The following is a 16,529-nucleotide window of genomic DNA, read 5'->3' as shown; positions in this document are numbered from 1 at the left end:
TGTTATTCAGCTCACAGTAAGCTGCGATGTACTGGCGGATACGCAATGTGCGTGGGGCTGGGGAGCGCGCACGTACGGGAAGAAGCCGGAAGAAGGGTGTCGCGGGGGCGCGCATTTCACAGCTGTTTTGCGCTTCTTCATAGCTGCCTGTAGTTTACTTGTAGTCGCGCACTGTAGAGGGAGGTGAAAGGGTCGCGGGAGCGCGCAAGTTCGGGAGTGCGCGGAAGTAGCCGGTGCGGTGGCCGCAGGATGGAGGAGGATATTCTGACCACCTTGAAGATCTTAATTATCGGGGAGAGCGGGGTAGGGAAGTCCAGGTGAGGAGGTGGCCGGGCTGAGAAGGCGGAGGCCTGTGTGTGTGGGGTATAGGGCTAGTGCCTGGCTGGGCACACACAGTCCGTCAGTAGCTATTGTGCAACTATACCTCACAGCTCTATACTCTCTTGTGTTAGCTGGGCCCGGAGTCAGAGGAGAGGAGTGTAGGTCGGGGTACCCATCTGTTGGGCGGGATGCCATAATCAGGCAATAATGCACCGCTTTATTATATGGCAAGTCTGTGAGTATTTCTGTGCCCGTATAAAGGGGCAGGGTTACACACACACACTACTTTTATACAGTCGGGGAACTTATGATAGTTTATAATCTATAGTATGGGGTGCGCTGTTGTTAAACACAAGGCTGGTGAGTCATGTGACAAATGACAAGACTAAGTATTGCTGCCTGATGACATCACTGGACATTGATAACTGATGACATCACTAAGCATTAATGACTGATGACATCACTAAGCATGGCTTATAAAGGATACATTATATTATACATTACATATATAAAGGATACATTTTAAAGATATTCTTGGCTATTGTGTATCATACAGAATCCTCTAAATCACAATACTCTCCGTAAAACCTGCCATGTTGTCAACAGAACATCACCTTGCAGTTATACCCAGCCCTGTGTTATACTGGGCAAGGCCAGCCACAGGCCTTCCAGCTGTTTAAAGGGGATCCCCTCCTAAAAACGTTTTGCATTATGAAAGAAAACCTAATTCAAATTAACTATCATATACATTGATTAAACCTTTCAGTGTTTTGATAGTTATTCCAATATGTGATTGCTATTGGAAGTAGGATCTGTCTGGCTGTTTATATTCTCAGCATTTCTTGTTCTGACTCCTGAATCAACAAGGCTGAAGGCAGCTGGTTAGCAGACCTGGAGAAAAAACTGACTTCTGCTACACTGTTTGAGCAGTCAGCACCAGAAAACAGAAATGGTCAGACAGATATGATGGTTCTATAACAAACTGAGGACTGCAGTTAACTGACAAGGACTGAAGTGTGAAACAAAAGGCCTAGAGGACTCACAAAAGCTTAAAGTCTAACATAAGATCAAATAGGGAACAGATAATGCTAAGTTACTACTTTAAACTGGCGGTTCTTAAGATGGCATTTGGAGGCAAGGTATTGGATGGCAGGGAGCCCATCATGACCAGCCCTGTAGTGTCATGCTTTTACCACTGCCCTCCCACCCTCACTTTGGGGTGGCTGAATGTAAGTTCCCAGGTTTCTTGCCTGACAAAAGCTCAACTGAGCTTTACTGGACCCAAGACCTGCATTTCCCACAAAAAAAAGCCTAAGGGGTGACTAGTAAGCCTTGGGGACAGTCACACAGTTTGCTCTGACCCCAGTTACGGTTCTGTTAAGACTTTTTGACATGGGAGTTAAAGTTGTAGCTCGATGCCAGCTTACAGGGTTTACATCCTGGCAATCACCGAAAGAGATGTAAGGGTGTATACGCTCCTTTAAAGCAATGTAAATAATAACCTCCCTCTTTCAAAACATATAGGCTAATCCATGTGACGTGCAGCTTTGTGTCCCGGATAGGGAAAGTCACAGAGTTTTGTAAAAGCCTGACTGCACACCAGTATATAAAAATATGAGCTCACATAGGCACTTCATTTGTACCTGCTCTTTCTGAAATGTATAAGTGTCTAACTTAGAAAGTTACATGTAGCTGCTTTGTTGTGTTCCCTGACTGCCTTCTTTGTATGTAGCACCTCAGCCTGTGCTGCTTCTCATGTGCTGATGTGGCAGTGTATGTTGTGTTCCTGGCCTGTAGAGAGAGAAAGGGAAAGCTGTAGCAAGCCTATATTTATTCTTCCTTCTCTAAGGACATAGAGCTCTAAATCATTTTCTGAATAATATATCATATAGGAAATCTTATCCGGTGTAATGCTGTGATTTAGCAATCTATCAAACCACTTAAACCACAATTCACTGGTATTGACGTTTGGCTTATTTGTTATTTTGTGAATTATTCTTTTTTCACACATAGGGCTAGGCACATTTTGTCTGCTGCTGCTGCTGTGTGGCAAATAACAGTGCCAGACAAAATGCCCCCTCTGCCTGTCATTGTTACAAATACTGACCCATGGGCATCAGACTGGCACTGGCAAGGTGCAAGGCCATAGACATGTTCCACCCTAGGACCAGTTCTTTGTATTGTCAGTTACTAGCCAAGTTCCCTGTTATAAGTGTCAACATGGTAGCATTTCCAATCAAAATCCCAGCAAACGAAGGGGATCTGTGGATTTATCTGGTCCACAGTCTAACAAACTGCTAAGCTTTAACTATATTTTCCTCTGTTTCTCACTTTAACAAGTGTTTCTGTTGTTTCAGCTAATTCCTTGCTCCAGAAATAATAAGATTAAAGTTAGATAGTGTGACTGGCACGGGAATGGGTTTATATAGGCTTACATGGCCTAATGCAGGCTGCCAGCAATGCGAATCACTGCATGGCTTTGTACCTCCATATAGCCATAGAACTGAATGGCCCGCTGGTCTTGTGCTTTCATTAAAGGGGTAGATCAACTTTTTAGTATGGCCTATTCTTAGCAACCTTTTGGGTCTTCATTTTTATTTTTTTTATAGTTTTTTTTTTTTTTTTTTAATTTTCCTTCCTCTTTTGTGTCTTTTTAGACAGTCACTGACCCCAGCAGCCAAAAACTATTGTTCTGGGAGGCTACAATCTTATTGTTACTGTTTATTACTTATCTTTCTATTCAGACCCTCACCTATTTATCTTCCTGTTTGCCATTCAAATTGCAATTGCATCAGGCGCAGATTGTTGTGTCAGGTGTAAAGTGACAGCAAAAAACTTGTGTATTATGGGGGGAAAAACATGGAAATTGCCCTAGAATTTTTTTTAAAGGGAAAGAAATCATAAATTAGCTGCCATTTATTCAGGAACTTTGTATACCTTGTATTCTTCCTGCTTAAAAGTAGGCAGGCTTTGGTTGGGCAGTAGGTTAGCAGTCTGCAAACATCATCTGCTCCGTTCCTATATTTGTATTCTTCTGCCTATACTCTGTCAAATAACACTGAGCAGTGACATATGGGCTGATTCTGAGCGTTTTATCTTTTATGTGTTTAGTAGATATGTAGTTTCCTATATTTACTATATAATACTATACACCAGCTTCACTGAGGAGTTGGGGAGGGTGACGAGTAGGACTTTAGGCACAGCACATAGGGCAGGTCTCTGCATTCACACACACGAGATTGTTTCCAAATTCCCACCCAGGCAAGGCTTTCTCTTTAGTAAATTACAAACAAACATTTATGGGTATTGTGCCCTGTATCATGTATGAGTATAGCAACCAGCAGGAAACTGACCTTGCAGCTTACAGTTAGGACATAGGCCCACACAGAAAAGCCCCCCCGCAGTTCCAAGTAACACAGAATGGCACGCTGCCGGGCATGAGAAGCTGGCAGAGAAAAAGTTGATTGACAGTACAAAAGAAAGACCCCAGCACATTTAACTCTGTTGTAAGTGGACTCCTCAATGCAAAAACATATTTTATTATCCAGAAAAATCACTAATCAAGTTTCCAAAATACATTCAATACACTTTTTCATTCATTTTAAAGGTAATTGCTCCACAAAGCAGTGTTTTGTTTATCCCTGTTCTGCCTCTTGAAACAATGTAGCTCAAAGTTCTCCTCCAAGTCTTTATTAAACTGGCTCCTACTACATTGTTTCAGAAGTCAGAGCCAGCAGTGATATTGGTAAGTCAGAGCAAAACAACCCCAGGTAGGTGCAAAGCTTTTTGGGTCCACCCCCTCAGAAATAGGTTGATGTTAGTTGTAGTTCAGAAACAGCATTTTAGTTGGTGTAATGTGCTTGGCGAGGTACATGTACATAATCAGTTATTTAATTGTTCTATTGCTTTTCCTGTAAAATGAAGGTGTTCAAGCAAACATGAGGCCCTTTGTCCCAGACTGTGCTATATATATATAGTTGGCTATGCGAGGTGATGGTGCAACAGGCTTCTGGTTACACTGGGGAGTCACAATTTATTTTTGTGTTGCGGTTATGTAATCCATTTGTACTTGGGATCAGCATTTTGTTTTGATAAGAAGTTATCATTTCTTACTCCATAACTGCAATATGTTCTGTATAACTCTATGCCGAGCAGGAATTGGTCACACTGTGGCTTTATTTCCTAATCATGGGTTTAGCAGCATGGAATCTTGGTACATTGCTTTGCAGTTTGTATTCAAAACCTTTACTCAAGGTGAATGTTTGGTCTGGGTACTTAGCCCCTGCCAACTTAGCCCCCGCTTCTCAGCCTTTCTTCCAAATGCCCCCCTTTGGTTATATCAGTGGATGGAACACACCATTATGTTCTAGGTGGTTTTGCATTATAGAGAGTTGGGCGTGGTCAGGTGTACATCTTGAAAAAGGCGGGTTAGGGTTGGGTTCAGGTTTTTTTTTTTACCCATATGTCACTAACACAGGTTAGAATGTTTATATATTACAATTAAGGTGCTCTTTAGGCTAAAGTACATCTAATTATTATTTGCAACTTGCTTTTAATGAAGCTGGCTGTATTCCAGGGTGCCTACACTTAAACTGCTTGGATATGTCAGTCAAAAAATAACCAAACTGCCTAATCTTTGTATATATTGGCATCAGAAATGGCAAGTTTATTTGCCGACCCACAAGTCTTTCTCTCTTGGCCAATGATAGAACTGGTACCTGAGTTTGGTATCCACTGCTTGGGCTGGTTACATTGTAGGACATTGGCCCATATAGGGCTCGGTTAAGACTGAATCCAAGAACCAGCCCCCATCTCCCTACCAAACCCATTTTGAGAACTAGGAATAGCAACTATGTTTATGGAAAGAAAAACATGCAGCCAATGTAGCTGTTAAATCCATTACCATATTAGACAAACTACATTTGCTTGTCTATATGATATAAAATACATTCTGGATCGTAATGGTATGTCATGGTAGCCCAAGAAGACATAGAACGATCAAATATGTGTCCCTAGTTCATCAGCGAAAATACAATTTAAAGGAGCAGTTCACCTTAACTCCTGACAGGAGGGGGCATGAAAAGAAATATACGAAATTTGAAAATTAGGAAAGAGGCAGAAAAGGAAGACAATCGGCAAACCATGAGAAATGAAAACCAAGCCAAGAAGTTGCTTAGTATAGGCCGTTCTATAACATACTCAATTTTAACTTAAACAATAAACCTAATAAATAGAAGACTCCTTGCTCGTATTGGAGCTATTGCAGTTATCAGATGACTCTGTTTTGAAATAGACCTTTTGCCTAGACTTTAATAACAATGAAAATGTTTCACAACTGAACTTTAATAGCCTTGTCAGTCTCTGCTTACCCGCCCTTACCCTAGTATCTGTTCTGAGATTAAGAAGTAGGATAATTATAACAGCTTTAAGCTGGCCATACACGTGGCGATCTGACGATGTTTCGTGCGACCATCGGTCGCACAAAACATCGTCAGATCCGCCACACACCATTCAGGGCTGAATCGGCAGGTAAGGAGGTAGAAACAATAGGATTTCTACCTCCTTCTGCCGATTCAGCGATGAAGGGAGAATTTTGGTCAGGCGCCTTCTATGGCGCCCGATCAAAATTTTCAAACTGGTCCGATCGGCGAGTCGGCCGATTTCAGCAGCTTCCTGCGATATCGGTCGACTCGCCGACATACCATACACGCACCGAATATCGTACGAAACGAGGTTTCGTATGATATTATCGGTGCGTGTATGGCCACCTTTATTTTTGCTTCTAGAAAGCTGACGTAATAAATATATATTAGCCATGCCTGGTTAATTGTGCATAATATCATAGAGGGCCATAAAAAATAAAGGGGTCCAACAAGCCACTTTGTCACACAGACTGATTATTGGCCTTTGGGTATGTTAGTTTGATGATCAACAGTATTAATGTACAGTTATTTGATGTTGCTGCAGACATTAATCTTTAGTACCTGAGCCTTTCTGCCCTTTCAGTGAGTGCTCTTCTCAGGAACAGTTACAGAAACATGATTATAAAGAGCTGGCACTATACTTATACATTTTTATAATTTTTTTCAGCCTTTTGTTGAGGTTCACCGATGATACCTTTGACCCAGAACTTGCAGCAACAATAGGTAAGTGGATTTATTAGCATTGTTACTTCCTGTAACAACTAATTAAAGGGTAAACATGCTGTAACTGATACTGTAGGAATGCCGTATGCCTCTGGAGCTAGAGCAGCACTACAGCACCAACTAAATTGTTCCCTCAGTTCTTCTGCTATGCCAGTGATCCCCAACCAGTGGCTCAGGGGCAACATGTTGCTCCCCAACCCCTTGGATGTTGCTCTCAGTGCCCCCAAACCAGGTAGTTAATTTTGAATTCCTGACTTAGTGGCAAGTTTTGGTTGAATAAAATCAAGATTTCCTACCAAATAAAGCCCCTGTAAGCTGATAGTGTGCATAGAGGCTGCCTAATAGCCAATCTTAGCCTTATTTAGAAAGAAAGGTTGGGACCCCTGTGCTAAGCAATGGCTTCTGCCCCCCTTCCACTGACATATTCTGTGGCTCAGTGTGCCCCCCCCCCCCCAGGGACACCACTTCACACCTGTCAAAGCCACATCTGGGTGACTACTTAGCCTTTAATTCAGATGCATTTTTGTGCAAGCGTGGATCAAGCTTACCCAAACACATGTATGTAAATGCATCAACCCAAGGTATATATTTGCACAGAATTTATCACAGATACACAAATATTCATATACAGTATTTGTATGTAAATTGTTTAAAAATGCGCTATATAACCTTTTCGTCTAATTTTAGGTGTTGACTTTAAAGTGAAAACAATTTCTGTAGATGGGAATAAAGCAAAGCTTGCAATATGGGTAAGTCTGCATTGTAAATTCAATTTAACCAGTGGGAAATTTCTCAGGTTTTTATGTGGATAGGACAGAGATGCTGGATGGCATAACACAGTGCTGTTTAAATAGTGCCAATGCCATCAGGATATTTTTTGGTTAATATTTTTTATTGATTCTATGATACAAAAGCAAAGAGGAATTACAGGTAACAGGTCAGAATAAGCATGAGATACTGAAATTGTTACATTAGATATTTAAATAATAATAAAAAAAGCTTTTAGAATATTAAAAATCTTAAACAACATTTTGTTTTGTGTCAAGTTTCCACCATGTGATTTCTTAGTGTAGTTTGCTTCCATCTTTCCTATCCCCACCTAATTTCAGTACTGGCCCTTTAAGATAAGGTTGTTTGTATGTCTTGGGCTCAACAGACCTGCAAAGTAAAGGTAAACATACTGGGCTGTGCGGAATTTTCAGCGAGCCAGCTTCTGCCATACAGTGCAACCGCAGCTATGATCTTGATATTCATTTCAGCCAGGCTCAGCTCCCCTCAGCTATTTCTTCTGTTCCCAGCCCTGCCCCCAGTGTTTGTCATACGTAGCTTAGGCCTACGATGCATGGCAAGTTTTGACGCCTTGGTCCTGTAAAGGGTGCATCATGGACTTCCAAATGGCTTTTCCCATCCTGCAACTGCTTCCTTTATATTTGAATGCAAAGAGAGTGGAGCACAGCAGTCACAACTCGCCATTAGCCTTTGTTCAACAGTTGGACAGTCAATGTGGCCCTCCAGAGGATTTTTATGGCCCCAAGTCTGCTCGAAGGCTCTGTAGAGTTCACTTTACACATCATCATTTTTATTTAATCCAGCCCTTGAACATTCTGTATGAGAAATTATTTACCCACTACATGTAACAAGTTGGGCAGTGCTGTTTTAAGTGATTACATCCTTCCAAGGCTTCCCCTGTATTAGCCAACCCATATTGGACAGTCTGTCTTCATTATTGACAATTCCTGCTCCTTTAGCTTTCTGGCTCTGCACCCTCTAAGATCGCACCCATTTTGAAAATAAATTGGCAATTGCATTGCTTCCTTCTTATGCTTTAGTTTTAATTTAACAGACTGTACAGGTATGGGATCCTTTATCCGGAAACCCCTTAATCAGAAAGTTCCAAATTACGGAAAGGCCATCTCCCATAGACTCCATTATAAGCAAATAATTCAATTTTAATTTCTCTGTAATAATAAAACAGTACCTTGTACTTGATCCCAACTAAGATATAATTACCCCTTATTGGGGGCAGAACAGCCCTATTGGGTTTATTTAATGGTTAAATGATTCCCTTTTCTCTGTAATAATAAAACAGTACCTGTACTTGATCTCAACTAAGATATAATTATTATTGGCAAAACACTCCAATAGGGTTAATGTTTAAATACATTTTTAACAGACTTAAGGTATGGAGATCCAAATTACGGAAAGATCCCTTATCCAGAAAACCTCAGCTCCTGATCATTCTGGATAAGAGGTCCCATACTTGTATCTTTCTGGCTGGGATTAGTTTTTGACTACAAATAAAGGTAGTAGAGCAAAATAAGGCTTTCTCCAGCATAGCCAATTAAACAGCAGAGAGACTTGAAATGTGTTACATTTCACAAACAAATGATATTATTCAGTGTTCACAAATATAGTTTTCACATAGAAGCAACATGTAGATGAAGCCTGTGTTTAACTCTTTGCAGCTGCGTATCTTTTTCTCCTATGATGCTTGAAGTAGAAACTAATTAAAGGGGGAAATACAACCTACACATGACTATGCAAATTTCTTTTCAATTTACGTAAATTTTATAAAAACTTTATAAAAAAAAAAAGGGTTTAGAGTTAGATTGACTTTAGTGGTAGAGCAAATCGAGTAGAAGATTTTAATTCAATCAGTCGATGATGTGCCTAACCCGTCCCATTAGGTTTGTGCTGTTAAATATTTCTGTTGGAAAAAAAACATTGTAGACTGTAAGCTCTTCTGGGCAGGGCTCTCTTCACCTCTTGTATCAGTTATTGATTGCTTTATATGTTACTCTGTATGTCCAATGTATGAAACCCACTTATTGTACAGCGCTGCGGGATATGTTGGTGCTTTATAAATAAAATGTTAATAATAATAATTGGTGGAAGAACGCAAATACAATTAATAAAAATTTTGTATCTGCGCGAAAAGCATCTTTTTTTTTTTTTTTATTTTTTTTTTTTATTCTGAGAACAAATCCAATTTGCGTCTCAGTCTTTAAAATAAATCTGCAATCTGTGCCTACTCCACTGTGCACCCTAAACATTGCTGCTGCTTTCTGCATCTGTCGTTATCTGTAGTTACAATAAGCTGATGAACGTTCGATTAATTGTACGTTTAAATGCAACGATCTGAAACTAACGTTCAGGCTGAAATTGTAGGATAAAGCTGTAATATAAACAAATCGGAGGAGATTCTGAACATGAAATAGTTGGCAGACACCAATCGTATGAAAGTGACTTCCATTGTAGGTCCCCCAAGGATATCATCAGATACACAATACATGTGCAGATTTTATTGTTATCCATCTGAAATTTTCTAACCTGTCCAATTGGTTGGACTAAATGGCCGATCGCTATGTGACAAAAATTATTAAGACGATAATTTGAAGGCCGCACATGGTGTGAAATCGTACAAAACATATTGGTGCGCGTATTGACAGATTTAATCATGATTCTTTGCCAGTCACAATATTCATGGCATTTTCTGTTTATAGCTAAAACTAGCATTTCTTTGGTGTTTTACATTTTAGTAGAATATGCTATTTTGCATTTCAAGGCACAAATATGAAGCTTCAGCATTTCTTTTGAGTGAAATTGTGCTTCCGTTGGTATGTAGTATTAAAGGCCTGTATTTCAGGGTCTTTTAATTATTTTTCTGATGAATCTGGCATTTAGATGGTTAACTTAAGTTCATCTGTTGGTTCTGTAGCATATCCCATAGTTGTTGCCTCTTACTTGTACAGACTAACCAAAATGCCATATACCGGTGCAATTACTTGCTTTTTACAGTAGATGGGGATGTTGTTCAAGAAAACATTTTAACATCTTATTTTATTATCCTGAAGTTTTACATGATTTTTTTTTATATTGTATAGGACACTGCAGGACAGGAACGCTTCAGAACCCTAACTCCCAGCTATTACCGAGGTGCACAAGGTGTTATATTGGGTAAATATTGCAAATATATTCTTCTGATAGCTTTTATTGAATTTTTGAAGTACAGTGAAACATCAATTTTACATACACTGATTTTAAGTTTTCCCAGATTCTGCACTATTTCCCTGAGGTCCCACCAATACGTAATACATTTACCTGATTTTTTTTTTTTTTTTATTTTTTTCAATTTTTTCCATGGGTTCTGCTGCATTATGGATTTTTTTCCCATTCCTTCCAAGTCAATATTAGTTTGGATTCTTTATTTAAGTGACATTATTATCAAATAAACTTTGTATTTTTGTCCATTCAAATGAATGCCCAAGCAATCCCTGCTTATCAGCTCCAGTATCTGCCTTGGGCAGTGCTTTTTTATTGCAAGGGAAGCTACTGCAGACAAGAAACACCATGGCAGTCAAAACAAACTGTGTCCCCTTGGTGCTGTGGGTGAATATATAGCTCCATTATTAAAGAAAATTCAGATCAAGATCCTGGCTTGAACCAATTATTTATGTCACTGCTATATTAATTATGAGCGACCCACAAAGGAGACAACAATGTGGCACGTTTAAAGTATGTAATATTTATGATTTAGTAAAAGAAAAACAAGCACTAATCAAAAGTGCCTAGAAATTAAATCAGTTTTTGCATGTTATAATTCTTTGAAGCAAGCATGTTTAGGTATTTATATACACAGATATGTAACTGATCCTTTAGACATTTTTTTCATTCAGAAACGCACAATACTGTTATCCCTTCGTGGGCTTATTTATTGGCTTTTTTGTAAATCAGTAAAGGTAATATCTGTGTTGCAGTGTATGATGTGACGCGGAGGGATACGTTCACAAGGCTGGACAACTGGTTAAATGAGCTGGAGACCTATTGCACAAGAAATGACATTGTTAAGATGCTGGTTGGAAATAAGATAGACAAGGTATGGAGCGGCTAACATATTGCTCAAATATGCAGCATATGCAGTTATCACTTCATTTTTCTGTTTGGGGCCTTTTTAGTGTCTCTGTCAGCTGTTATAGCAATATGGTGTGGTTTACCTTTGAGTTAAATTTTAATATGGTATAGGATGTCTTATTCCTAGCAACTTTGCAATTGGTCTTTTCATAGTTTCTGAATTATTTGCCTTCCTCTTCTACATCTTTTCAGCTTTCAAATTGGGGTCACTCAGCTAAAAACCTATTGCTCTGTGAGCTTATAATTTTATTATTGTTACTTTTTTATCTTATTCTTTAACCCATTCATATTCTAGTCTCTCATTTAAACCACTGCCTGGTTGCTAAGGTAAACAATACCCTATCAACCAGGTAGCATCTGAAATTCTAAACTTGAAGGCTGCTGAACCTATAGTTAAATAACTGAAAATAAACATTATAAAAAAAGAACATACTAGTCGGCGACAAATCTCCCTGCAATGCCATCCCACCGGCTAGAATGTAAATTGCCGGTGGGATGGCATACACGGTGCCGCGATTTGCCAAAGTCACCCGAAATTCGCGCCGCCGCGACTAATCACCCCATGTGTCACTGCCCTTAGGCTTCATTTGGATCAACTAGTTAGGTAGGAGTTATTGCTCTAAACATTTCACTTCATGGGAATGTGCCTTTTTTCTACAAATCCGACCATTATGCAGGAAGGTATAAAATACTGAATTAGGTGCAATGCTTCTGATCTCCATGTGATAATCTTTAATATTTTTAATTTTGAAAAGGAAAATCGGGAAGTAGATCGAAATGAAGGACTGAAGTTTGCCAGGAAACATTCTATGTTGTTTATAGGTAAGTTTGTACCCAAAAGCTCAAAAGCTTAATCCTTTTCTGACATGTTTGTTTAATAGACCTTCCCCACCCTGTAGCTGAGCTGGATGAAGCTGAATGGCATGTCATATTAAGTTAGAAGTAGTTATAGGTTGCCATCTGTTAAGATTCATCCAAGCCATGTTGCATTATTTAGCTTATTTGCCCAGTTGGCATAAACCACTTCATGTGATTCATCAGCCTCTTATCTTATATCTATCTTAACTTCCATAAGCAGTCTTATTTTCCACACTGCATTCTGTAGCTGGCTTCCTTGTTACTTGTATCTGGCTCGCTGCTGTGCATTATGCATGCTTTTTTTCATGTAAACAAATAGCTAAAATAAAACCAGAAGGATTGCTAGATTTCTACATAGTAAATACACCCTCTTGCTATGCATGTTTTGCTTTCGTCCTCTTAGGGCAAACTGGGTCACTCAATTCCCATCCCTACAGACAGCATCTTCCATTTGTTAAAATAGTTAATGCTCTGTCTGTGGCAGATCCTTCTGTTGGCAGTCTGGTATTCTACTGCTCTTGCATGACAATGCTACAGAGCCATGCCTGCTTATAAGAATAAGAAGTGGACGTCTTTAGAGATGGGCATTTAGATTAGGGTCATTCTCGTATAAAGACTCTTGGGTGCTGCAGACACTATGCACCATATTTTTTTTAGTATAGAGTTATTTCTGATTGTTAGCACAAATTATTCCTTACGAAATCAGTTACCGTATATACTCGAGTATAAGCCGATCCGAATATAAGCCGAGGTACCTAATTTTACCTAAGAAAACTGGAAAAACGTATTGACTCGATTATAAGCCTAGGGCTCTCTCCAACCCCCCATGCCCCCTATAGAAACCTCACGTAGCCTCCCTCACAGAAGCCCGCAGTTCTCATTTCCCAGAGGGGCCACCGCAACAACAACGCTGCAGTCTCTTCAGGGGCACAATGTTTAAGGAGAACTTCCCCTTTAATAACACTGACAGCAGTATCGGTCCCAATAACACATACAGCTTGGGGACAACAGAACTGCAGCCGCTGCGCTACGGTTCCCCAACAGCGCTTCGTATTCACAACACAACTTGCGCCTACGTCCCGATCCCCATTGCACTTTGACTTAGGGACCGCACGCAACAACATGGCGGTTGCCGCCAACTACGCCTGCCAGAGCCTTACGCCAATCTCCCATTTACAATGGAGGGAGGAGGGGGGAATAAAAAAAAAATATATTACCGATTCCTCCTCCTTTTCCATCCCTGTCGGCATCTGTGGTATGGGCCGGTTGATAGCGACGCAGCGTTAGATAGGTAGAGGTTTGGCGGCGTCCAGCGCAGAAGGAGAGTTTGGTCATTGTCTCTCACAAACACCCGACGCACATAGGAGGAGCCGCACGGTAACGTCCCCTGTGGACCCATGGAGACCCCGGGGTGCACGGGGGGCGCGAGATCACTCAGGGGGTGGAGGGGTTGCAAGGCAGGATACCGTATATGCTTGTATATAGATGGATACCGTATATGCTCGAGTATAAGCCGATGCTGACTTTTTCAGCACATTTTTGGTGCTGAAAATCTCGGCTTATACTCAAGTATATACGGTATATTCTTTAATAACCTTATTTTGGTTAATTAGGAGACCATTCTAAGTTGTGCCTTGTCTTTAAAATGTAGCACAGGTATGGGACTTGTTCTTCAAAATGCTCAGGGTCTGGGGATTTCTGTATAAGGATTAATTAAACACAATATGAATGTTTTGCCTCCAATAAAGATTTATTATATCATAACCTGGCCATACACAGGAAAATCCATGGACCAACCTTGCCAAATGAGCGGATCTTTCTCCAATATGCCCTCACTGAGGTGGTTAACATTGAATTAATCTGATCAGTTGGCCCAGGGCTGCATGATCGGATCACTTTGACAGGAATTAGGCTGTTACCCGGATGGCATTTTTAAACCAGTCCTATAGACATTGCTGTTTTTTTAGCCAGATATCGGTCATGTAGGCCCCTCTAAAGGCCCCATACATGCACCAATAAGTTAAGTCAAGTCTGTTGGCAGCTTTTATCAGCCCTTGTATGGCCACCTTTAGTTAGGATCAAGAACAAGGTGCTGTTTATTATTACAGAGTAATCGGAAATCATCTTTAAAATAGAGTCATTGGGAGATGGACTTCCCTTAATTTAGAGCTTTCCTGGTAACGTGTTTCCGGATAACAGATCCTATACCTGTAATATTATGGTCTGTCTTTCAGAGGCCAGCGCGAAAACCAGAGACGGCGTACAGTGTGCATTCGAAGAACTTGTTGAAAAGATTATTCAGACTCCTGGACTATGGGAAAGTGAGACAAACAACAGAGGCGTTCGATTGTCCAATGAAGATGGCGGCGGCAGAGGAGGGTCATGTAGCGGATACTGCTCAGTACTATAGAATAGTTATTGTTTCATCTTCCTATTTAATCAAGCAGTGATAGGCGTTTCTGTATATATCCTATATATGCTCCTATAGGGACCTTTTGGGTTTGCACATATTTGTTTGTAACATAAGAAACAAATATTTGTAGAACGTTGTTAGGAAACCGTCTTTCCAGAGGAATTCTAAGCATGAAACAGTAAGAGTTATTTTTTTTTTTTTTGTCAGTGGCACAGACTATCTACTGCCTTAGTGAACGCAGCAACTTCAATGCCACATATTCTCGGTAGCTTTTTAATCATTTCTTAACTACACTACATTGTTCAAAATATGTGTGTTACTTCTTATCTCCTGCTTTACTAAGTAGTGAAATCTGTTTCCATTGGTTATATATTGCCGCCACACTCATGGCTGAACAGCAGGCTTTCTTCATGGTTCCCTTGAAAAATGCCTGCACATCCTGCTGAGGCCTGTGTCTTTTTCTCACTTTGTCAAGAAACCGCATAGCTACAAGAATGTGCTGCTGATGCCTGTACACACTATATTATGCAACTGGCGCTTGGGAGCTCGTAGGACGCCCACCATTGGACTCATTTTTGTCTTCAGCACATTAAAAAAAGGGTCCTAGACACCTTCATGCTAAAACTCCATGTTTGGCCCTGGTTGTATATTTTTAACTCTTGTATCAGCTGGACTTGAAATGCAAAATATTAAATCATAATCTTTCGGAGGCACTTTGGGATAAGTGTTTAGTTTAACTCTGCTTTATACTGTTTATATTGTAAGGAATTTGCAAGAATCCAGTAGAAGTGGCTGTATGCTTCATCTGTTAATAAATGGCTTCAGCAAGCGTCGCCTGGAATAAAGCACTAGTCAGTCATGGGGCTGATTTACTTACACAGGTTGCACATGTGCAGATACCCTTAGCAACCAAGCAGATCTTTCTTTTTGGTTTTACTAACTTGACAGACAAATAGCTGATTGTTTGCTGTTGGAAACTATTTCAAACTGTGCACCAAGTAACACATGCTGGGAAACATATTTTTAGTTTTGCACATACATTGTTAGAATCAATGTAACAGTCTCTCTTTATAATGGTTGGTTTCTTATCATGGAATTCCTTTGTAGCATCCAGTATTGTGTGTAGAAACCTATTTTCAGCCTTGCCTTTTGCTGGGAAGGTTTAAAGGTAATCATGAACTATTAATGTATTATAAGAATATATTGCTTGATTTTAATTACTATATTTTTACTTACTTTATAGGCACCTTGGCCTAAGATGATTCCTTTAGGGTTATCCTTTCTGGCATAACGTTTATATTTAAGGACATTTGTCATGGCTAGGGACAACGCCTCGCAGTCACAAATGTCTTGTTTGTAACTGCATAAACACAAACACATTTTTGTGATACATCTGCATCTTCATGGGGTTGCTCTGCTGCCTCATTAGGTGCAATACAAGGCACAGCTATGGTTGTATTTCTTTGCAAAAAAGCACAATATAAAGCGACATACAGAAAATACCTTTCACTGGACCAATACAATATTGTTTTAATCACAGAGAAATTCTGGTGTTTCTCTGGTGCCAAGTTCTCCTGGACTGAGACCTTACAATGAATTACACTTTCCATTTGTCTGTACGGAATAACATTTGTAAAATAAAGTAATAAACCCAATTTGTTCTTAAAAACCAGGATGTTTTGTTCTAATGAATAACCGCAGTTACAAATGTGTTACCTTTCCCAATGAGGTCATAAATCTTGCTCCTTATGTACAGCTCAGCTGAACTCCTCTTACATGAAATAACCTTCAAGCACCTCGTGAGCGGGGTTTACACCTTTAAATTAAAAAAAAAAAAAAAAAAGGAAATACTGACTTTCTTTTACCCTAATAACATCAAA

The 16,529-nt window shown here is 39.9% G+C and overlaps 1 protein-coding gene across 1 annotated transcript; it reads left to right on the top strand.

Annotated features, from left to right (window-relative positions):
- Positions 1-100: 100 nt before the first annotated feature.
- rab18 (RAB18, member RAS oncogene family) lies at positions 101-16,318 on the top strand. The gene is given in 7 exon segments (NM_001017281.3): positions 101-317; positions 6,412-6,467; positions 7,155-7,216; positions 10,352-10,424; positions 11,225-11,343; positions 12,134-12,200; positions 14,471-16,318. Coding segments are annotated over 7 exon segments (621 nt in total). The 5' UTR covers positions 101-249; the 3' UTR covers positions 14,647-16,318.
- Positions 16,319-16,529: the final 211 nt, after the last annotated feature.

Source organism: Xenopus tropicalis, chromosome 6 (assembly GCF_000004195.4).
Source record: "Xenopus tropicalis strain Nigerian chromosome 6, UCB_Xtro_10.0, whole genome shotgun sequence".
Lineage (NCBI taxonomy): Eukaryota > Metazoa > Chordata > Amphibia > Anura > Pipidae > Xenopus > Xenopus tropicalis.
Note: the sequence above shows the minus strand (reverse complement) of the source record. Positions and strands in the feature narration are given on the sequence as shown.